The following is a 24,292-nucleotide window of genomic DNA, read 5'->3' on the forward strand; positions in this document are numbered from 1 at the left end:
GCCAAACCAGATAAAATGGTTATTGAGTCACCCAAATAAAGAGAGCACAGTTCACTCTGAAGTACAAAGGCTCAGGTTGGCTTTGTGATCCCTCACAAGGGCTGTGGGCAGAGATGAACGTTCAGAGTTGTTGCCTGCTGTCATTAGGGAATGCAAATCAGAGCATGAAGATGAAAGCAGAGGGGTGACAAAGTGCCTCGGGAACCACCTACCCTGGTTGATGCCTGAAAAGTTCTCCTGGGATTTCAGACTGATTGCTGTCTATTCTGCATAATGGGTAGGCTGACTGATTGATCCTCAGTTATTTTTCAATGGTTTGCCTCATGAGTCCAGGCAGCTCGGGTACAATCACAAGCCCATAAATAAGCTTCAGTGACTGATACAAACCTATCTTCACAGCGAACAATCTGCGTTTTAGTTTTTAAAAATAGACAAAGCCAACTATAATTAGTTTGTATACATCTGAAGAAAGATTTGAATGGATTGTTAAACAGTATTAAAAGGGAAGCATACATTTATTAGTATTTTAAAGTATTATTTTTTACTATATTTTAAATAGTAAAATGAGAATTAGTTTCAGTACTATTTCTATTAGGGAAATTAGTTTTCTAAGTGTTACTCAAACACATGTGGTTTTAATCAGAATTTTTACTTTACTCCAATGGAATCTGTAGTTTCATGAGAAGAGGGAAAAAAAAAAAAAAGGAGAAAAGAGGAAAGAAAACCAGTACAAAAACATAGAAATTATCTGATTGCTGGGGCAAAATAGTGCCTGTGAAGATGAGGACCCAGATTGAAGGATTTCGAGAGAAGGGCAGCAAAGGCAAAGAAAGTCACATTAAAACAGAGATGCAGTCTCTGGTGGGTCATTTGAATTTAATCTTCAGAGTAATTTTCATGCCATTTAGCCATAATGGCAGCAGGAATAAAGAGGACTAAACACATTAAAATGACAAAGTCATACAAGGAGGGATTTGGGCTTGTGGTCATTATATTTGATAAAATGCCACGATACAGTAGGCTGAGTTAGTGCCATACCAAAGATTTTTGTTTACAGAAAAAATGTGGTATGCAACAGGAGAAAGGTCTGTAGCACATTCATTCAGGGTCCATGGTACATTAAGAACCTGTCAATTACAGAAAATAAAGGATTTCCGACCTCAAAAAACCCAGGCTTGGATTGAAAACTTTCATCAATTCTCCACTGCTGTCCTTAACCACAAGCCACGATAGGATGCCCCTGAAGCTGGAGGGATGCTGTTCAGTGCTGCACATTTTTGTAATTCAAGTAGCCAGAACCCAGAGGCACCTGCCCATGGACACTCTTCAGCACCATTGCTGCTGGTGGGGAATGTTCATTTCCGTTTGGAACAACAAAAGGTAGATTTATGCATCTGAGGGAAGATACTGTGGATTATCTTATCCACACACAGCATGGCAGGAATTCAGTCATTTCATGGACACTCATCTTAAGATCTTGTAATGTACATTAAGTAATACTAAGAAGAGAGCTGAAGATTCCCATGTGTTTTCAAGAAAAATTCCTGATAGTGGGGCACAAATTAATTCAGGGATCTTCAAAACATTCTGTGTTTTAATAGGAAAATGGAGTGAGACAAACACAGAGCCACAGAAAACCTGGTCAAATAGCATTAACTAAGGCAATAACCAGAAACAAACCTGGCCAGTCACACCAGAGGATAGGATATCAAGAAACTGCAGCAGCTTGGGACTTTGCAAAGAATAAGAATAAAAACCTGAAGGTTTATTTTTTTAGGCAGACAGGCATCAATTAAAAATATTTCTTTATTAGATTGTTGCTTTACAAATCACATGCAGACTGAAGTTAATTTCATCTTGCCTCAGTAGTTAGTGAACATCATGCAGAAACAAACAAAACCATGGATTTATAGAGCTCAAACTTAGAAAACACTTTGGTTATATAATTTAATCTTGTGTACTTTATAGGTCAAATGCTAAAATCTGTGTGAAGCCAATATAACAATGTTTGCTTAAAACACATCACCTAAGGAAAATCCAGCTGTGGTTTAAATATTTCAAGCAGCAGAGAAAATCCACCAAATCTATTACGGTGTTTACCCTGTGACTAATTAAACTGCTAAAAATACCTTATTTCTAATCTGAATGTATTCCTCTTAGTTTTTTGCTCCCAGACTCAAAAAACCTAGTTTATCATTATACTGGTTACATGAAAAAAATAATGAATCAATTAAATGCTCCCATATCAAAGTATGTGGTGGATAATGGTAGGCAAAATGAAAAATATATTTTTTCCAAACAGAATATATCCCCATGATTATCAATTGATACAATGAGCTAAGTAGTAATCCAGCATCTGAGTCATCAAAATCTATCTGTCACTTTTGATTTGCAGTGAGGGTGTAAAGGAATAATCAAAACAAGCTTTCTCTTGAGAACTGATTCTCAGCAACGTTGTGTGAGTATGTCTATGTGATGTAACAGTAGAACATAATTAGATTTGTGCTTCCAAATCATGCTAATATAAACAAGATGCTTTGTTTTCCCCTATCTCCAACCTATGGACTCCTTGTGGTTGCACACGTGGCTACAGCCAAAGGACATCTTGGAGGATCAGCACTAGAAAAGACATTACATTGGGAAACTTAGTGCTGTTAAAGAAACAAAGTATTTAAAAGCAAAGCTAAATTCACCTGCAGGTTGCTTCATTTGACTAACTTTGCATTTAGGACTGACTTAGGTACGATACAACAAGTAGCCACTGAATGTAGTTACTGGTGGATACTGGGCTGGTATAGAGCCAGTTGCCAGTCTGAGCCAGACTTCCTGACCATAATTTAACTCCAATAAAGCACTTCCAGTAATTACTCTGTCAGTGTACTTATTACTGTTAATACTTTCAGCCTGAAAAGTAAGTTTGTCTATTCCATCAATGACCAGATAGCCAGAGGCACGTGGACTAAATGATTCAATAGTATATTCAAAAACATAGACCCCCAGATACGGAACATGGAACTTTCCAGTTGCTGGGGCAAATGAGGCGCCGTAGTTGACATCCAGATTGTTAAATCTGATGGGTCCTGGAGTTGTCATTCCATATGTATGAGAAGCAAAAAAAGCCACCATAGGTGCATATCTGTATGATCCTTTTGAAAAATCTGGAAAGGAATAAAGAACAATTTCAAGTGATGTTACATTGTACAAAGGCAACTTGGACCAGCCAGAAGATCAAAAGCAGACTTTCTGATGTCACATCATCCTGTGGATGGTGGACCTTGAGCAAATGAAACATAGTATTCCTGCATAAACACATCTGTCTATACTGGATAAAGAGTAATTTTCTTCACAATTAGTGCTTGGTGTATTCACCAGAGAAAAATTTTAGAAACAGCAAGGGGACTTTATGTTTGTTTATCTATAGTATCACTAAGGGAGCTTTCTTTCCACCCCACACCCCCTCCTAGTTTTTCCCAGCCCAGGATCTCTTTCACTGTTCATGTGAGAGAGCTGAAGCCAAGAATTTCACCACAGATCTTAGACAAACACTGAGGAGGTTTAGCACTCATGATGTTAAATGAGGGAATAAAAGTATATGTGTTTCTCTTCAAGCTGAGCCTGCACAGTATCATTCCCTGCTTCTGTACAAATGATTTCATTCACTATTCATATACTGTCATGAGTGAAAAATCAGCCTAATGACTGCTGAAAGATGCATAAAATTCACATTCTATGTGGCCTGGGTGTAAATTATTTATTTGTTTTCTGGACCGAATAAGCATAATTTTCACTTTTTTTTTCCCTTTTGAAATCTTTCAAGGGCTGCATCCTTTGTTGATGAAAGCCAGAGGCAAGCCTAACATGATTTCTGAAGGCCATAGTCCCACGCATCCTGGTAGCTACTGGTATTTATAGAACATTTATGGCTGCATTGAAGCTAGTATTCCCCAGCGATGTGATTCTACCTCCACCTTCAAAATCCATGACATCGTGTTCAAATATATCTATTCCACACCCTCCCACTCTGCACATTTCAGCAGGGAGCTTTCCAGCTATTATGGCAGGTCCCAAAACAATTTAATCCCATCATCTGGTCATATTAAAAAAGAGATCATGAGTCACCCGTGGGGATTGATGTCTTCAGCACCAAAACACAGGACTCTGCTGCTTGAGTTGTCACTCATTAAAGTGAAACGTGAGACCTCTGACCAGCAAATGCTCTGTAATTAGGCCCTGGGGCAGAGGCCTGGACTGATGGTGTATTGCACTGCTAAATTCTGTACTTGCCAACACTCAGGGAATTGTCGTTCACCAGCTTCACACTACAGTTGACTCCTCCGAAGGGGTGGCGACAGGCACAGACAAAACTCTGCCTGTCATTGACACAGGTCCCTCCATTCTGGCACGGGGAACTGGCACACGCTGAAAACTGCCCTGTGAAAGAGAGAGAGGAAATCCCAGCCTCAGTTGCAACATCCTGACAGTGAGACACTGCCTAAGTATGCAGTATTTTGGAAAGGCTCTTTATCAATTCACAATTTCTGCTGAAGTTCTTAGTGAAGGCCAACTTCAGATCCTGTCCAGCCTCCCTCTTTACCTGAGCACAGCACACCTTCAGCTATCCTCCAAGACATTCAAGATTACCTGTAAATTCTAGGTTCTGCCAGCCTCAGAGGGTCAGGAACATGCAGTGAGAAAAAATGTCCTCCAAAGAAGTTAGATCAGGCTGCTCTTTCTGGACTGGGCCATCTTATCCTTGGGTGTACCAAAACAGATTTTGTACTGCTGGTGTTCAGGTTGGACTGTTTTGTCTATGGTATTTTTCACCCAGGCACGTCACAAACATTGCAGAAGAGTCAGGCTCCTGGTGATGAAAGGTCTTAAATGCTATCCCAGCCACTTCAAGTATTTGTCCGTAAAAAACTCTGTAATTTCAGGATATCTACCAAGATTGTTGTAGGAGTTTTGGATTGCAAGCAAGAAAAATTACACCAAACAGGCAGCTTTGCAGAGCACCCTTACTGAGGATATCCTTGCCTCTGTTCCCAACTAGGTATGAGCTGGCCAAATTACACTCAGCCAATACAGATAAATCTGTCAGGCCAGTGCTGCTGAGCTCTGAGACAGTAATTACTGAGTGTAATTGAATAATGTGTTGTCATAGCAGTTTTTTGGGGGGAGAAAATTCAGGTCACATTAAAAATTAAATATTGCTATGAATAATTCTGAACACAAAGCATTCCCAAACCACACAGTTTTGCTTGCTTTTGGTATGGTCAAATAAAAGTCAGATATTTTAGAAAACAAACCTTTTCTTTGCCAGGAACTACCTGCAGACCTCTGGAAAGAGAACTCCACACAGTCCTGTGATGGTAAATCTAGGTTTGTAGGTCAGAACCGAAAAAGTCTTGCAGAAAAGCATCTACTTATTGCCAGGAAACTGTAATTTCAGTAATTCCAGTGTTATCTTCGTTTTACCAACCAGATATTTCACAGACTGCTGCATTAAGGCAAACTGTTTCTGTGTGATATTTTAGTTCAGTGAGCAGAATGCTGAGGCACATTGTGCAGTGACACTTGAATTTGCTCTGATATAGCATATGGATTTATAAACACAACAGTCATTCTTTTCACAGAAAAGAATGTCTGTTCTGTAATGTCTGAAATAAAGCAATTTAGGACTGTCATGACTGGGGTCACAGCCCAGGCAACTGGACATGAGGAAATAATGTTTTTTCTCTCAGATAATAGTTTGCTAAGTCCTTCATTGAAGTTATTTTTCACTCACATTTACCGAGCACCCACAACATTTCACTGATATTTACCAAGCATCCATAGATTTACCAAGTGTCAAAGAAAAGCAGAAAAGGAAGGAAAACAGCTGATTGTGCTGACTCTATCATATTCCCAAAATACAAAAGCTTCCTGTAAGAGCTCAGCAGTCTCTCTGCTAATTGGCCTCTGCTTATCATAAACAAGAAGTAAATCCAAGAATCAGGAAAAAGATCACTAAAAGGAAATGATAGTGAGATTGAGACTAGTGCTTTGGAAGTCTGCTGTGGGGTGATTCTGCCCGAACCTAACCTTGGAGTTAATTCAAATTTAGACACAGCTTTAGCTACATTAAATTAACCCTCCAGGTGAAGCACTGCTTAACAGCATCAGGGAAGCTCCTCCATTTTCTAGAATAGGAGAAGTTGTGCGGGGGTTTGAGTCAAGTTAGGATTTTCAGAGCAAGAGGCAAACGCTGCAGATCTCCACTGCACCAATAATCTCCATGTAACTATGCTATAATAGCATCTTTCTGCTGTCATTTCTGGCTGAGGCTCCTCCTCTGCCCAGTATTTTCTTTTATCTTACTGAAGGGTGTCCTGAGACACCATGTCTGAATAATCTCCTTGGGATAAAGATGCCAGAAGGTTCAGATTAGGAAAGGATTTCCTACTATAGTAAATATTTTATTGTTACTTTATCTTTGACAATTTAGTAGCGTAGATGAGTAAAAGAGAGAGACTATAAATTAAAGGCTTAAATTGTAGCCAGTACTAGCAGAGAATAAAATGTAGTTGCTAATTACACTTATTATGGTAGCAGTGAGATGAGCCAGTTAATGCTCAGTTTTGCTACTCTTTGGGAGTGCAAACAGCCAGAAGCTCTTTTGGGAAATAGACTGCCAGTGCTGTGCAAACAAATTTCAAACAAATAATGAAGCTCTGTCAGTATCTACCGGGGTGTTGTTAGAAGCAAAACAAATATTCAGCAATTTAATGGTCTCCTTATGGAAAGGATTGACTCCAGTAGTTCAGTTTGGAAATTCTTCTGACCAGGAAGTAACCTACCAACACTTTCTCAGTATTCAGTTATCAGTACCTGCTTCTCAGGAAGCCCTAGGAGATTGGAAGAGCCTGAGAATCTACTAAATCACCCTGCTTGCACAGAGTCAAACTGGTTGTCAGCCTATAGTTATTAATCACCTCTGGCTTAGCACTCTCAGGCTGACAAGTGGGCAAAAAGCAAGGAGGAGAGGTGCCTCAGCTGTGCCCTCCACTTTTGGGTGGGGTGGACTGTCAGGACAGACCCAAGCTACCTGGACTTTGGCAACTCTGTCTCTTTCTTAAGCAGAGGTGTCTAATAACTCCAGTGTGATGATTTTAGGCCTACCAAACTAAAAACAACACAACAGTTTCATCAATCCATTAGTCAAAAGAGTAAATATGCGAATTTGAAGTGTATGTCACCAAACTGAACTGGAATAACCATCACATTTGTGCAATTAAAACACAAGATGGAAAACATTTGAATAGGTTAATTTAACTTGAAATTAAGGCTTGAATGATAAAGCAACAATGGAACTTTGCAATTCTGTTAGGAGTCAGAAATCTTGTGAAAACAAAATCAGAATTAAGACACAAAGAAAGTGAGAATGAAATGAAATTACCTCTCTCTTAGGTGCACTGTTTTAAATACATAAATATAGCACAGCTTCACTCTCAGTTATTCATATTGATGGGAGGTTGGCATAATCTGAATAAAGCAAAATCCACAGCTAATACAAGACATGCAACAAGAGAATACACTCACCTTTGGAAAGCACAGATTCCCTAGAGAGCAGCACTAATAGCAACAGGGAAATGGGAACTGAGCTGAACTGCCCTCACACTGCATCACACACTTCTGCAGAACAGTGCATTGGAAAGTAGGACCAGCCATAACCCACACCCAAGACTGATTAGTCTATATGTCTGTATGTAGGTACATAGCAATACATATATATTAAGGTTGTCCTCTCCTCTATATTAGATATTGAAGCTATCTTAAGATCATCACTTTTTTATCCACCCTGGGTTGCCATATCAGTCAGCATCAGGAGAAGGGTTGGTGCCTTCACCTCTCATACACGTATTGGAGCCTCCACCTGACATAGAAATCCTCTCTAGTTCATTCCACAATACGGGAAATCTGCAAAGGTTTATGTCCCTGCACATGCAATGCAAACTCACGTTGCTTTCTCTTGATTTCAACTAATTACTTAGGAAAGTATTACCTCAGGGTCAAATCCCAAACACATAAAAGCCAATTAAAACCCTAATCTGTTAGAGGAGGCTCAAATATTGAACATATTGGAGTCAATGAAAATTGTCATTCACCTCTTTCTATAGTTTTATTCCTTTTTTTTAATTGAAAAAGGCAGTCTGAGATTAAATACATCTTATAATTAGCCAATTGTGCCTTAGAGTTTCTTCTAGAAATTTTAGTAGAGGCAACACAAATCTCTGATGGTATCCTAGAACTTGCAAGAAAATCTTTCATAGAGAAGTAAAATCTACCCAGGCAGAAAATGGATATTTGTTAATTAGGGTAATGGTCTTGGTTCTTTAACTTACAGAAATATAATGTGTGGCTTTGCTAGGCTTGAAATATTGTTAAGTACCAAATCTCATTACTGATGGAAAAGTCAGCATAAACACTGCTGTATAGAGAACTTGTATAAAAATAAGGCTTCTCAACATCAGCAAAGATCTGCACTTTATGTAAGTGAGCATATATCCAAAGCTATCAAGCAAGTTATTTGTTAAAATTGAGTATGAGATAAATAACAAATAGGAAAGACATTAATTCATCAATCTAGAATGAAAACCAGAGCAGTTGGCACCTTTCTGTGCTCCAGGCAGGTAGCACTAGTGATATTTTCCAACAAAGTACATGGTGTGGGAAGGATCAAAGACATATCTCATTTTCTCTTAATTTAAATTTTGAACAAAGACTTTGAATTTCCATCCTGTGCATTGGCAGGAACAGACAAAACACAAATGACTGAGGAAGAAGTGCCATTTTTAACAGCAAAATATTAAAATTACTTTGTAGTGAGGATTTGGCAAACCTTGGTGCATTTTTAAGTGTGATTGCCTCCTCTAATAGCTGTGTCCCCTCTCTAATTGAAAAGATAACCAAGGTCTGCAATCCTTCAACGGGGATGGCTTTCATCAGAAACCAAGCTACTCATGGGATCATGGCTTTATAGAGGATCCTTTCCATTGATCATTGAGAAATGCTGTCCCTAGGTCAGGAAGACATGAAAGAGCAAAGTGGAAAGGAAGGGAAAAAGCATGGAGAGGGAAAAGGAGATTGCCCATGGCCTTAGCACATGAACAAGAGTAAGAGTTCTTACTTTCTCTACATCTGCTTGCAGTAGGGACCAAACAGTGGTTTAGAAATGTTCAAAGGTTTAAGAGTACTTTACAGAAAGTATTCAGGTCTGGATCTTCAAGAGTATCTGGACATGTCTCTGTCATTAAGAAATCTATCTAATTTTACTGTGAATTAGAATCATCTCAGTATTTCTAGTCACTCATCCACTCTTCATTTTCTGTATTGTGCCAGAAATTATATTTCCATAAAACATCATCTTGTGCTGTGGATTTTCACTCAAGCATGATTGCAAAAGTCATAACTCAAGAGTTTGTACTTCTGTGAATTCATTCATATGAATTCATTTCACATGATGGCATTTGAATTTAAGTTCAGAAGCAGATCACACTCAAAATTTCCTTTTTAAGAATGGCAGCTCCTGCCATCTGAGCTGCTCTCCTGGTGGACTGGAGCCAAATTTACTTTATTGGCTGGATTCCTGCTTTTTCAAGAACACACTATTGTAACTAACTGCACTTCTCAAGGAAGTCCTGAAGGAGCCAGCAAAAGCCTCATTACAGTCATTTGTATTCACTTGCTTCAGGTTTTTGATACCTTTCATCATTGCTGACACTGCAAAGTACTGATGCAACTCCATATTTCTCTCCCAGCTTGCATACATTTTTTTCCTACTGAAATTGCTAATTGAGATGCAGGTGCGACATTCTGGTTCTTCAGATTTGGTCTAAACTATCAGCTACTTTTCAAAGGTCAAGTTCTTAGCTGATTGTGTGTGCACATATATATATATCTTAAACTGATCAGATGGGAACCTATTAAGGAAAATGAAATGAAGCTTCTAGATGCCTTAGTGCAAAATCTCCTCATAAGCAAAATAAATTCTATTGTAAGCAAGAGACTAATCTCAAGTGCCTCTGAAACACTCTTTACAGCAGTCTTTAGACTTTTTATTTATTCTCAGGTTCTGCCACTCAGTTCATCACAATTGTTACATAAATCTTTATAAAACATACCTTGATTTTTAGTAGAGTAAAACGCATTACCTGGATCTATTGCATTATCTGTGTTTCTCTGGCTTCGGCTTGCCAGGCTCATGGTGGCATTTGCTGCCACTTTTTTTGCTGGGGAGGGTTTCTTTATAACTGGTTTCAGCGGCTTCTGAAGTTTGGTGATATTGTTCATTGCATTTACCATCGATATGTCAACATGCTGGGTTAAATTTGTCAAAATAGCTCCTGCTTTTACTTCAAGCACAGATTCAATGAGCTCCTTGAGGCCTCTCTGCAGCAGGGGGATATCTGGCTGAGCCAATTTAATTAGCACAGGTATGCTTGTGTTCACTTTCTGGATGCTGTTGTTGGCATCCTGGCACAGCCCCCAGGCCTCATGAGCAGTCTTGTTCGCAAGTGGAATGATGTTTGAGAAACGGATCGACTTGGCTTCCAGGGCCTTGATCCTGGAACTCAGTGCCTGGAGCTGAAGTGAGACCACCTGCTCTTTCTCTGTTGAGGCAGCTTTCGTTTTTTTGAGTGAGACACAGTTGTTTGCCAAAAGCTTGGAAATTTTTGACTCTACATTCAGAAGGCGAACCTCATGGTCCTTTGAACCCTCCACAGAGTCAAATAGTTTTTCTTCCAGGCGGCTGATATCTTGTTGCTCCTTTTCCACTTTTGATGATGTCTCATTTAAAATATAGAAAACTCTACTGAAGTTGTGGAGGATACTTTTGTCAGATTCCTTGTATGGAAGATCAGAAAGAGATGGAGATACTTGTGAAGTAATTTCGTATTTCTTGTTATAGAGCAGTGATTGGAGGGATTCATTCCACTGCTGGAACTGAGGAATGAAAGCCAGGAGGCTGTCCAGTTCCTCAGCTCTGCCACAGCAAACTCCAGTCTCATTTCTTAGAGCATGTAGCATATCTTTCAGTACATAATTATCTTGAATAGAATCAATAGCACTGTTTATTACTATCATGGTCTTGTTTAATCCATCTTCTATTTCCATGGAGCATTCATTAACACGACTCTCAAACAGATCCTGATAAGCCTGAGATTCATTTTTAAGTCCTTCCTGAGTTTTGGAAAGTTCCTTCATTGCAGAACTCATTCTGTTAATGACAACAGTGAGGTTATCAAGTTTCTCTTTGAATTCTTGAGCTTGGATTTGTTGCTCATACTCAGAAGTCAGACTAAAAGGTACTCCTTGTTCAATCAAGGGTTGCAGGATCTCCATATCATAGCACAAATCATTAATTTGCTCATTCATTTTGTCCATCTTACTGCCCAATGGAAGGAACACATCAGAGAGACTCTTGTTTAGAACAAGCATGCTCTCTTGGATTGCTGCCAGCTGTGCTTGGAAATCTGTCCTGCTCTCTGACAACATGTCATCACAGACCCCCAGAACAGAGTCCCTCTGAATTTCCAGTGCAACACTGAGATTGCTGATCTTGCTATCTTGGACTCTTAAGTCATCATAGATCTCCAGTACCATCATGCCTTGTCTCTTTACTTTCTCATGCAGGGTGAACATGTACTCTGTAACATTGTATTCCATGACTTTATCTGCTGAGGGGATGCTTTGCCTTGAGGACTGTTCAGCTGATAACAGTTGTTCATGAGCATCTCTCATTTCAGTAAGGGTCCTATTTAAAGATTCATAATAAATTACACTTCTTGACTGTTGATGCTCCAAGTTAACTTCCAAGGACTTCTGCTTTTCTTGTAAAGCTTTCACAGGCTTGTCACAAGTGAGGGCCATTTCCTCTCTCATCTGCACCATATGACTCTTCAGCTCCAGAATGTCAAGTTCTGTTGGCCCACTATCTTTCTCCTGAGCAAATTTATTTTGGGTTTCATTCAGATGCTTGACTAATTCTTTTGTATTTTCAAGGTCACCTGACAAACTAGACATAGTCTTGAAAATCTGAGCCATGCTCTCTTGCATTTCACCTTGAAACACATGAAAGTGTTCTTCAACTACGTTTTTGATTAAGTCGTTAATACTTCTGGATTTGAGACCTTTGGGGAAAAGAAGAAATATGGAAACAATCAAAACAACTGTGCTATGACATCTAAGTTTTTCCCACAACGTGAGCAAACACAGCGCTGCACAGAGGTGACACACATCCCTACCCCAATTTACCCACACACAGAGCAAAATTTACAGCTGAAGAATATCAAGTCCCTGTTTCTACTGAAATCAGTGCAACTTTTGCTATTATTTTGAAAGGGCAAACTCTGACTTTGACCTCCTAGCTAAGTTGTTTCTGAGAACCAGAAGGAGATCTGTATGCTTTTGTGGCTTGCTCATAAAAAGTGATGTATCCTTTCTCCACTAGGGAAGCAAGGCAAAAACCATCTGCTTTACAACATTATGGTTAAGAAGTGAAAGCAGAGATTATTACCTTCCTGCTGTATTGTATGTGCTAGGTGACAATACAACACACTATTGTGAGAAAGAAGCAAAATAAAAAAAATCAGCTTATTGAATAGCTAAAGTTAGTAACACAACAACTGCTGCAAAATGCTGACATTTTAAAGGTAGAAACTTTACGGCTTGCATACTACGACTCCTTAAACAGCTCCTAGGAATTCTGATCCTGAAAAGCACTAGGCAGAAGTGAATGTGTGGGAATTCTGCCCCAGTGAACAACATGAAGGTATGTTTCCCATATAGCCTTAGAGAGGTCAAGGCAGGCATAAAAGAGTTCTGCATAACATATTTCAGTCAATTAGAGCAGTAGTTCTGCTCTGGTGCGAGATTAGAAGGATTTTTATTAATTTATTCTCCAAAGGTAGCCCTTATGTTCAACTAAAACACTGATGCATTCTTTGCACAATTTTTATAAACCCTATGAACATTTGCAGTCAGACTGTGACATAATGATTAAACTCTTCAACCTCTACAATGCCTCAATGACCACAGGTTCTCTGATTAAAACTGTATCGATAAAGGCAGAATTTATCTGTTCCCTACTTCCATTTTGTTCTCAATTAATTCTACAGACTGGAATTTATTTCTTCATCTCTAAAACACTGAGGCATGTTCTGAAAACTTATTTGAAGGTACATTCTCAGCAAGTGCAGTAAAACATCAGGAAATCAGACCCAAGTTTGCTAGCCCAGGAAAGAACCACGTCAGAAATACAGCACGAACTTTCCTAAGAATTCAACTCCATTATTGTCAACTGAGGTCCCAAATGTCACAGCAATTTTGTATAAAGTATAATAAACAACAATGATAATACTGGGATTACCTTTATTGACTTCCTTTTAACTATCCAAAGAGCAAGTAAATGACTAGACAGACGCATGTACAAGAATACGCACATGTATGTGCACACTGAAATATCTGAGAATAAAGGTGTCCTGGCAGCTGAGAGGAAAAACCAAGATACTAACCAAGTTCAAAAAACTGACATGTAGGAAAACCATTCCAAGCTATGATGTGGTCAGGTTGCTTTATGATGCTGAAAAGTGTTCTGTGCTCTGAGACACAATGAGCTGTGAAGAAAAATTTAATGGCTGTGGAAAGAACCAAGATTACTCTCAACCTTCTGTGAGGAATCAATTAAATTCCTTCATCTCAGCAACAAATCTTGATAACAGGCCATTCATCTGTGAGAGGTGTTCCACAGGTCTGCACTGACCTTTTCTTTCTGTGACAGCCAAGAAGGTGCCAGCCTCACTCTCTGCTATTCCTGTTCCATTTAGTTGGATAGTGAGGGTAATATGGAGCTCGGCTCTGGTTTTCGGGTGTTCCCATTACCAAGGGAGTGTGGAGCCTGATAAACAAGACAGCTTTGGGTTTCTCTCCCTGCTGCTTGCTGGCTAGGACAACTAGGCAGGGACTGTGGGAGCACACTTGTCCACACAAAGACCTAACCCAAACTTGTGTTGTAGGTGACAATTAGGTATGCTGTAAGGCTTGAGCTAAGAATACATGTATGCATTCATGGATGTAACTCAATTTCTCCATTGCTCATTTTGAAATAGAAAGGTCCAAACTACCTGTGAAAGTTAAAGATTTCTTGCACTTTTTATGAGATTATAAATTTTAATTTTAGCTTCCTGGCTGAAAACCAAAGGGCGTAATTACTCTGTGTCAACATATACTCTCTTTGCAGTTTCAATTATTTGAAGAATAATGTGCAAAATAAATGTACGTACACAGGAGACTGAATTGAGGTTACATATGCAGCTGTAAATGACATTTCTGACTTGGAAGTGATTAACACTCCATTATTGAGTTCATTTTTAAAGGAGTGTACATTTTAATAATGAAGAGGAAAGGTGCGTATTAAACACGGAATTAAAGGAGGAAGAAAAGAATAGCAGGAAGTAAGCAGAGTTTCTTAAATTAAAAAGAGAGCACAAAATTATTTTCCCTAAGTAAAAAAACAGAACAGCTGCCTGAGTACTGAAAGCAATTTTTAAAATGCACAACAGGTTTCACTAACAAAATTAGAGGAGCATATCAGTTACTCCAGTGAGTGTTGCCCTCTATCAACAAATGACATTTGTGTCACCAAAGTCACAGATGAAACCAAGAGTTAAAGACTTTTCAAACTGTATTGAATTGTTTGGTCATAGAATCAGACCTCACTCCTAAGAAACCCTGATACAAAGCTGGGCAGAACATTACAATTGCTGTGATAAGAAAAAAAGCGATGCATGGACTGTGAGCAAAGGACCTGGGCACACCAAGAAGAAAATGGAAAAGTAGGTGAAGAAGGAAAATGTCTGTATAACATGAAGCAACTATAGACCTAACTGTGCTTTGATAGCACTTTGCTTCAGGATGGCAAAGCCATACTGGGGAAAGTTGTGGTTTGCTTCAGGAGAGCTTTTAAGAGCTATTTTTAGCCAGTCTGATGTGCCTATGCTGCACCTGTGTACAAAGTTACAGGACAGCATGGAAGCTCCTTCCAGGTCCTGCTACTTTAGGATGCTGTTTATGCATTTGAGTACAACTCAAATATTTCCTGGACAGAAACTGCAGTTGCCGTTTGTCATTACACACACAAGCCAACAGACACACTAACCTTTTCTTTCTCCCCTCCTGTCCTCATTCCTGATGTTTACCTATGTACAAGTCAAGAATAACCTGTACTGGAATGCTCATAATTAGAGCCAAGGAATGTAGTTGATAGCATCTTGTTCATTGGAGCTACTTGATTAGGAGATAGATTGAGAAGATAAATTTAAAAAAAAGGGACATCAGCTGGAGATTTTTTTTAAGCAGGTATAATGTAAAACATTGCAGGTAAAAACAATAAAGGCTTGAAGCACATTTTCAAAGAAGGGGAGGGGTTTGAACAGCACATTGTAATAAAGACTTAGACCCTGAAATACCAGTAGGGAGTGCAGAAGCAGAAACACAGGATGCAGAAAAACACCTCTTAGACTAGCATGAAAATGACAGCTAGAATGAGTGGAATATACAAAAAAGAATGAGGACAAAGCAGAAGGGAAATGGAAAATATTCAAAGACAAATTAAATGTGCACCCAAAGGTCAAGAATGCCATCTAGCAATATGTGGAGAGGTGAAAGCAGGTCACTGATCAAGAGATGGAATGAACTGCATACAAGAGAGCCATCTAGCATGTGCAGGAGCAGCTCAGGAGACAGAGGACTGAAAACACAAGAAATGAGATCCTACTTTGAGGGAGATACAAAACCACTTATTGTTTCATTTAGTTTTATCTCAATGTAAGGCACTCCGGAACCTCTGCTCTATTTCCAAACAGTAGAAAAGTCCTCTGGATTCTTAAGTGTAAAATATGGTTTGGGGAAAATTCCTGAAAAATGAGAAAAATAATGCACATTGAGGAAATGAAAGTTTCAGTGAATCTGTTTGTTAAGCAGCACTTGTAGCTGTGTAACACACAGGTCTTGCTCCAGGATTCAGGAAGAATGCATGCATAATTCTGCGGGTGAGGATCTGCCCAAGCTCCTGATCTCTAGCTGTGTCTTTCTCATATACTGATCATGTTTATCAAAGATAGCCTAATATGATCAGGGACAAATTATTCAGCAGAATGTTTGCTGTGTTATAAATACAACCACCGCAGAATTCCTTATAGTTTGCCCTGCATGTGTGAATTACGTATCAAAGGATATTAGTTAGACTTGGTAGCAAAGCAAATACTGCATCCTTTAGTGGCTGCCAGATAAACAAAAACAGAGATAAGAATATTTGCAGAAGCTCTAAGTAAATTAAAATGCCTTGCTAGTGGCTTAAGTTACCATGTAGATGATGAAGTATCCAAGAATACAAATCTTTTGTCACTATGAAAAACACCATAGCGAATGTTGAAATAAACAAATTCCTCTCTTATGAAATGAAATTTAAAAAATTAGTTCTCCCTATACAAGTGTTGAGTGATAGAACAGGACAGTCTATGAAGGTTTTTAGCTTTTTTTCCCCTGGCACCTCTAACAGGGTGAGTGATTACATTAATTTATTTTTCTTACCTTTTAGAAAAGACTGGAAGTCTCTGCCCTTATCTTCATTGATTTTGCCTTCCAGAGAAGAAAGCATCTTGCTCACATCATTCATTGCAGCAGCAATGCTGTCAACCTTCTTCTGTAGAAAAGTCAGTTTCATCTCCTGACTGCTAATCTTCTCATTCATTTTTTGAAAAAGTGCTTGGTTGGGGAACAAAATGAGAAGAAAAAACCCCAACAAGTAGTGTTAAAACATTGTGCAGTGAATTAAAAAAAAGGCATAATTGACTTGAGAGACATTAGCAAAAAGTGGGGTGAAAAGTTTCCGAACTTTTCATTTTGAGTGAATCATCTTGATTTTTGTCATGTATCATTTATTAGTGAAATTCAGCAGCACAGTAGTTACTAATTACTGAACCATATGTATCCATTATAAAGTATTTATGATTCTACAAGGGTATTCTGAATGGTTAGCATATTTTAATCAACATAATGCCATTCTTCCTCCATGTAGCACCCTACAGGGTACTCAGTTAACTCTCATTTAGTCAATCTCCTTTAACACAATCACAAAAGCATTCATTTTTACTTACCATTTATAACACAACTTCATGAATTTGCAAGGCTTGTGTCTGAAGGAACACATCATCTTTCCATTGTTTAGGTCAAAATAAAGACTTGTTCAACACAGAAGCAAGGCAGAAAAACAGCTAATAGATAAACTACTTTGCAATAATGACTAGTCTGTCATTAAAAATAGAAGCTCAACCTACGAAGTCAAGTTTATTTTAAAACCTGCCCGAATTGTTGCTGACACTTGTAGTCTCTTCAGGAATAAAAAGGCCTCGAAGGATGCTTTTAAGATAGGGAATGGTGAAGAACGCATTGATGCTGAAAATTAAGACCCCACTCGACTTCAGCCAGCCGTCTGAGTTTGATGGGTGACAGGTACCAAACTTAGTCTGGGATTTTCAGAAGATGGTGATAAAATTAGGTATTTGAACTCCTGTAAGCAAAGCTAGAAAATCTCCAACAATTCAGCCTAAATGGCCTATGTTTGACATTGGATATATTACCTCAAATGATCTGGGCTATGTATACTATGACTGAATAAACTGCTGTGGAAGAGATTCTTTAGCATTGCACACACATATTTATTAGTGTAAGTTTACAGTATTGCTATTGATCCTTTGTCACTTTTCATCACAGTATCAGTGTCTATTCCTGTGGCAGCAAACAGTTCTCATCAGAAATCGTGTCTAAGTACAGGGGTCTAAAGGCTCCAAAACATCCCAAGTTATATGCTAAAGGGCATATTCTTCTGATGACTTGTATTTTTGTATGTAAAAAATACATGTGTCTTATCTAACCTGGTAGCATATGGGAAAACCCAGAAAATGAGCTAAATGCACCCCATCAGCACAGATGAAGCAGGCCAACACCCATGAGAATGCTCTCCTGCAGAGGCATGTTGGCTGTAAAGGCCAGTATTGGAAGAGCCTGGAGAATAAGGCTCTTTTAGGTTAGGATCTTAGGATCTCCAACTGTGTTCTCTGCCCAAGGTATCTACTTATACAGATAATAAATAGTTTCTAACTCAACCATCTAGCTTGGACTCTGGCAATTCTTCTGACTGGCACTGCAAAGACAGGACATTGATAGACCTTTGTCTTCATAATAAAGTTTGTGAGAGACAAACAGGTCTGGACACTCCTGCTTCTGGTAGAATTATTACTATGAGAAAGGGATTTGAATTCATAAGTGGCTCATGCATGGTCACCCAAACTGATAACTAACCTGCAGGGTGTAATGCTTTTTTTAGCTTGGTTTCTATCATTTCCCACTGAGGGAGGAAGAGAAGTTAGATGAACCTGAAAGTGAGGTTTTATGCCTGAAAGTGTCATGGCTGCACAGTGGCAGCTGGAAGCAGAATCTGGCTTATAGAGCAGGTGCTGATGGAATGACAGACCAGGGCAGTCAGTCCTGGCCCCAGGCCACGTTTGCAGGGTTGACAGCCAAAACAGGTATCTCTCTCTTTCTAGACTGACCCAATTTGATTTAAAAATAACTGAAAGGCAATTAATATGGAGGTTAGAGATTCCAATTCCAGATTTATTTCTCAGAGCATAATTCTACTAACAGAAGTGGCATGTCTCAGTGCTCTATCGATCAAGTTCACTTTTTCATAATAGGCCCTGTCTGCTTTACTAAACATCCTCCTCCCTCCAGCCCAGGGAGACTTGATTGCTCATACATTATCACCAAGGGGCAACAGCCTAATTCCCTTTTGAAAATACCTTTCTATATCTCCATGCCAGATGCAATCTATCCCTCTCTTTTTCTTTCTATTAAGATTTAAAATAAAACACATACGTGCATACAAGCACAGACACGTGTAAAATCTCCATAAAAATCAGCAGCAATCTTAATTCTGGTGTCCTGTTCTCTCAGCATGCATTACAGCCCAGAAGAGTATATTGAAAACTGCAAAACACAGACCTGAGAACATAACCTGCCTTATTTATTTGCTTCATTAAAATGTTTCTGGATATAAGCCAATAGGTGACAACAACACCACAGCACGGAACAGCAGATGGTTGTACAAAAAGCCAGTGCAGACAAACATAACTGAAGCATCAATAGATTCAAAAGAACAGGGAGGTAGTAAGAAAGTTCAAGGAATTTAAAGCATCCTTCACATCCTGGCCATCACCATGAAAATTAACATTTTTCCAGTGGAAAAGGGCCACTGTTTGAGACCAGGCACCTGTGCCCACAGTTGCATGCCAACTCCAAAAATTGTGAACATTGCAGGATTGCTTCCAGACCAAAGCTCCCAACAACTAGGACTCTGGCTGCCCTTGGAGCTCCAGATGCCACACCTCTGACCTGACCCCGAGACACTGAAGGACTGAGCTTTTTCCGCCATGGAAAATGGCCACCGTTCGTGTCCAGTTGCATGTGGCCAACAGTGGCATGCTGCCTCCTAAAATGGCAAACAGCACAGGATTTCTCCCAGAGCAAAGCTGCCAGCAGCTGGAGACCAAGATGTGGAGAAGATTTTCACGCAGCAGTCATCTAACGTAGGTTCTCGATACAGATATTTGAATAAATCATTTTTGTTACTGACCATCTCCTACAGTTCTAGATTGTCTGTACATACTGTTGTGAGACAAAACTGACATTATATTCCAAAAATATAAGGTCCAGATAAGTTAAAGTAAACCCAGTAATGAGCAAATGAATAGGGCAATAAGAAATACTCTCAAGTATCTGTGGTATAAATGTGTAAACTGTCACTGTGTTTCTTAGCTATTTGATCATCCTAGACATAGTAGCTTAAAACACCTGAGCTGCCCTTGTTAAGGCTTGAAACATCCTTGTGATTTTGAATAAAGAGCCAATTTTTGTAACAAAATATATAACAGTAATTACGTATTCACATAATCAATTAACATCATTACATTTTCTTCTGTGTGCAATGCTGGTCTGTACTACTCCTGTATTTGGGTTGGGTCTTTTTGCTTTTTTTTTTGGTTTAATTTTCTTTTCTTTCTCCTGTTAATTAACGTATTGTATTCACCAACATAATAGTTTAAATATTTCTATACAGAGTAGTTCTCTGGTTTTAATTTAGTCACAAGACACTCTATAAATTCTAAGCTGCTGCTCTATTTAAATCCAGTATCTTCTGCCCATCTTTATCAGAAGAGCATACCAGTAAACCATGACTGCCAGAAGCTGACAGTGCATTCAGGTCCCTTCAGTAGACAGGGATTTTCCTCAAGTTGTTTTTGCAGTGATCTCAGTGAATCCCATTGTCAGTGACTGGGTAGAGGTGAGAGCACTCTTAAAAACTGACCTGTCCCACTGGGGTCCTGCAGAGCTCCTGGTGTCCTCTCACTGACAGTTCTGCTGCTTTCAGCCTGGTTGCTGTGTATAACTGATTGCTGCTCTGGAGCTAGAGAAGGGAGAAAAATGAAAGGAAAGGATGTGAGTGAACCACAGAACACAACAATCGGGATGATTCCACAACAATTTTTTTCTGTCTCTGCTCTGTACCAGCTTTACCAAAGCCTAATCATCTGCAGTGAGACTTACCCGCTTTGTGCAGTGTGGGACCACATTGCTGAAGATGTTAACTGGCTTTATAAAAGACTTCTTGAGACTGGCATGGGCTGGTGTTAATATTAAAACGTCAAAATTTGCTTTATGATGAACAGAATTTTTAAATGCCCACGGCTAAAAATTCTAGACAAATATTTTGGAACCATGTAAAACAGGAATATGAAGACAATACAGAGTTTGCCAGCTGTAAAATTTATTAGGGTTTTTTAATGGCTACAAAATTAACCAGGCCTGCTGAAACTGATTTTTGGGTTGGTTTTTTAGGGTTGGTTTTGTTTGGTGGGATTTTTTTTGTTGTTTTTTTTTTTTTCTTTACAGATTACACAGATCTTCAACCATGGAAATCTTACTACTAAAGGCAATGGTGATATTACATTTTTGTAGCACCTAAAAAATAAGAACTATTTCAAAGCATAATCAAATTCTAAGTTCCAACGAATACATCTGAGATTTATGACTGGTATACACATTAAAAGACTTCACAAAGGTGTCAATTTTGTAAATATTTTCTCTGGTGATGGCAGATGGGATTATCTGTTCTTATTTTACATTTCAGCCCAAAAATCTGAAAGCAATTTGCAAACAGCTGGACTAACATTATTATTAATTCAATATCCTAGCTGGGGAAACTGAGGTCCAGAAAATTAAGTGCCTGCACTCGCAAAAAGTAATGAACTGATCAGATAGCTGGGAACTGAACTGAAATTGCCATATTCCTGACATACATTTCCTAGCCATTATGTTGCAGTGGGGATCCTGCAACACGCATATATCAAACCAGGAGTCCCGTGGAAAGGAAATATATATATGGACAGACAGATTCTTGATAGCTGTTTCAGAGATGTTTATTTCTCCAGCCGCATGGCCGGAGCTCTGCCGAGGAACTGTTCCAGTCACGGGACCAAGGGTCCTTCTCTGCCCGCGCAGGGAACACAAACCAACCAATGGGAACGAGGCTGAGCAGGGGCAGGAAACCCCGTGTCTGTGCCCTCAGGGCCCCTCTCCCAGGGCTACACGGCAGGGGAGGGACCCCAACACCTCACCCGTTTTATTTTAATAAAAGGAGAATGAAAACAACTGGATAAACATAACAAGAACAGTTTCAAAACAAAACAAGCCACCCTCCTGAGTCTTTAAATGTCCAAACAGATTCTCTGGAACATCTTAGGGCTGACAGAAGGGAGACAGAACTCTGAGCATGCTTTGTGGGGAAACTGAGGCAGGAGAGGGTTTAACTTCTTCCCTCCCCCTTTTCATCCCCCACTCGGCATTGGAAAGGGATTTTTGGGGAAACAATTGGCAAAAGCATGGTTTTGTGAGGGAAACCATGGATGAAAAAACGGATTGGGAATACACTGGGGGTAATAGGACATAGGGTAAAAGGGAAAGGTGGGATTAGGAAAGGGAGACTGTAGGGGGGGCTTACAATGGAGATACTGTCTAACATGACTACGATCTTTTGCATATATACTGCCTTTTACAGGAACACCATCAGGCCCAGTGACCTGCGATGCTTGTAACCCTTTTCTCCCTAGTACAATATTAAATTCCACCACTTCTCCATCTCCCAAGCTTGGGATCCATTTTTCAGGGTTATTCTTTTTAATAGCAGTTCTATGCACAAATATGTCTTGCTGGTTGTCATACCTTGTTATAAAACCATAATTTTGCTTAACATTATACCATTTTACTATCCCTAAGGTCTTAGTTGCTATGATCTTTTCCTTTTTCCGAGTGGCTGCTGTTTTCTGTCTCGCTGCGTCTTTGCTCTCTCCTTCGGTCGCTCCCGTGTTGGAATTGTCGGGGCTGCTGGTGCCTGCGCGCTCTTCCCGGGGTCGCGTTCGGGGCTGCGCGGGCCGGGCCGGGCCACGCCGCTCAGTTCTCCGTGCGTCGCCTCCTCTGGTCGCAGCTTCGCTGCCGCTGCCGGGCGCTGCACCCACGTCTCGGCCGGGCCCCCGAGCGAGGACTCCCCCGCGCCCTGCTCCAGCGCGCGTCTCGGCTGGGCACGGCTCCGTTCCACCGCCATCGCCGCCAGCCGCCGCCTGCACGCCGCCCCTCTCGGTCGGGCGTTCACGGGGCTCGCTCCACCACGCGCTGTGCTGCGCCGTGCGGGTCCCGCCGGGTCCCGCCGCTCCCCGCTCCGCCACCGACACTGCGGCTCGCGTGGCTCCGCCCGCGCGCGGGAACTGCCTCGCTGCTGCTCTCAGAGCGCTCGGTGCACGTGGCCTGGGCCGCACGGTCCCTGCGCCACGCTTCCCTTCACCAGGACACAGCTGACATTGCTCAACAGTCTCAGTAACTAAATAATATTCACGAAAATATTCTTCCATCGGCATATATTTTGACTCTAGTATTAACTGTGTCCAAACGGTTTTCCAAAAGCCCTTGGTAATAATTAAATCCCAAGAAACATAGAAAAAGTTCTTAAACAACCATGCCAGGAAGTGTTTCAGTTCTTTTTGAGCTTGAATCAAGCTAAAATTTACAAATCGTTGTTCAAGAATCATTTTAAGTTTAAGATAAATGTCCATATGCGGCTCTGAGAGCCAAGAGTCTTCCCACGGTTCCTCCATAGTTTAGATATGGAATAGCAAAGCAAAACCAAGAAGAGGAATCCAAAGTTTCCAGGGTTTACTCACACAAATCAGTCGCTTAGGGATCGGGGATCGTTCTGCTCACAAGTCTCCACCATTTGTTGCAGTGGGGATCCTGCAACACGCATATATCAAACCAGGAGTCCCGTGGAAAGGAAATATATATGGACAGACAGATTCTTGATAGCTGTTTCAGAGATGTTTATTTCTCCAGCCGCATGGCCGGAGCTCTGCCCAGGAACTGTTCCAGTCACGGGACCAAGGGTCCTTCTCTGCCCGCGCAGGGAACACAAACCAACCAATGGGAACGAGGCTGAGCAGGGACAGGAAACCCCGTGTCTGTGCCCTCAGGGCCCCTCTCCCAGGGCTACACGGCAGGGGAGGGACCCCAACACCATTAGGCTTAATGCTGTTGTTTTCATTTCATTATTATAAAAAAAAACCCCAAAATATGTACAAATTAGGTAATAAATTTGCTAGTGTAAATTTATAGCAATTTTTATATACTTGCTCAGTTCACGAAACATTTTGAAGTCAATGCTCCAGGAAGAGCATATCTAAAGAATGCCACTTACGTGGCACTAATGTGATTTCCAGTCTTTAGTACAGTACAAGCAGAATAACTTGAGTATAGTGACATTATTTTACAGTTCAAATATTAAAATCTAGTTTAGCCATAACACAAGTTTCCAGGGAAACAGATTAAAACGCTGAATCAAGGAGTTCCATGTTTCACATAGCTCATTTGAAGATAAATAGACTGCAATTAGAAGGATATAAGGTGTTTTATGTTGTAAATTAAGGGTGTTGTAAAATTAGGATAGGAACTCAGAGGAAATTAACATATGGACAAACAGTTTGATAGAATCTATTGAAATTGGCTGATAAGAAATACAAAATCCTCAAATAGTTATAATTTCAACAGCTTCTGTTATCTTTCTGTGTCAAGGTTACTGACAGAAGCTAAA

At 40.0% G+C, this 24,292-nt stretch overlaps 1 protein-coding gene across 1 annotated transcript in view; it reads right to left on the bottom strand.

Annotated features, from left to right (window-relative positions):
- Positions 1–1,788: 1,788 nt before the first annotated feature.
- MMRN1 (multimerin 1) overlaps positions 1,789–24,292 on the bottom strand; it is a 42,181-nt gene continuing 19,677 nt past the window's right edge. Inside the window, exons 4-8 of the mRNA XM_048305152.1 lie at positions 20,465–20,563; positions 16,630–16,803; positions 10,191–12,170; positions 4,285–4,431; positions 1,789–3,158 (exon numbers count right to left, since the gene is read on the bottom strand). Of these exons, the coding sequence (XP_048161109.1) occupies positions 2,737–3,158; positions 4,285–4,431; positions 10,191–12,170; positions 16,630–16,803; positions 20,465–20,563 (2,822 nt within the window). The 3' untranslated portion in view covers positions 1,789–2,736. The remainder of the gene's footprint in view (positions 3,159–4,284; positions 4,432–10,190; positions 12,171–16,629; positions 16,804–20,464; positions 20,564–24,292) is intronic.

The sequence above is a fragment of the Corvus hawaiiensis genome, chromosome 5 (assembly GCF_020740725.1).
Source record: "Corvus hawaiiensis isolate bCorHaw1 chromosome 5, bCorHaw1.pri.cur, whole genome shotgun sequence".
NCBI classification, from domain to species: domain Eukaryota; kingdom Metazoa; phylum Chordata; class Aves; order Passeriformes; family Corvidae; genus Corvus; species Corvus hawaiiensis.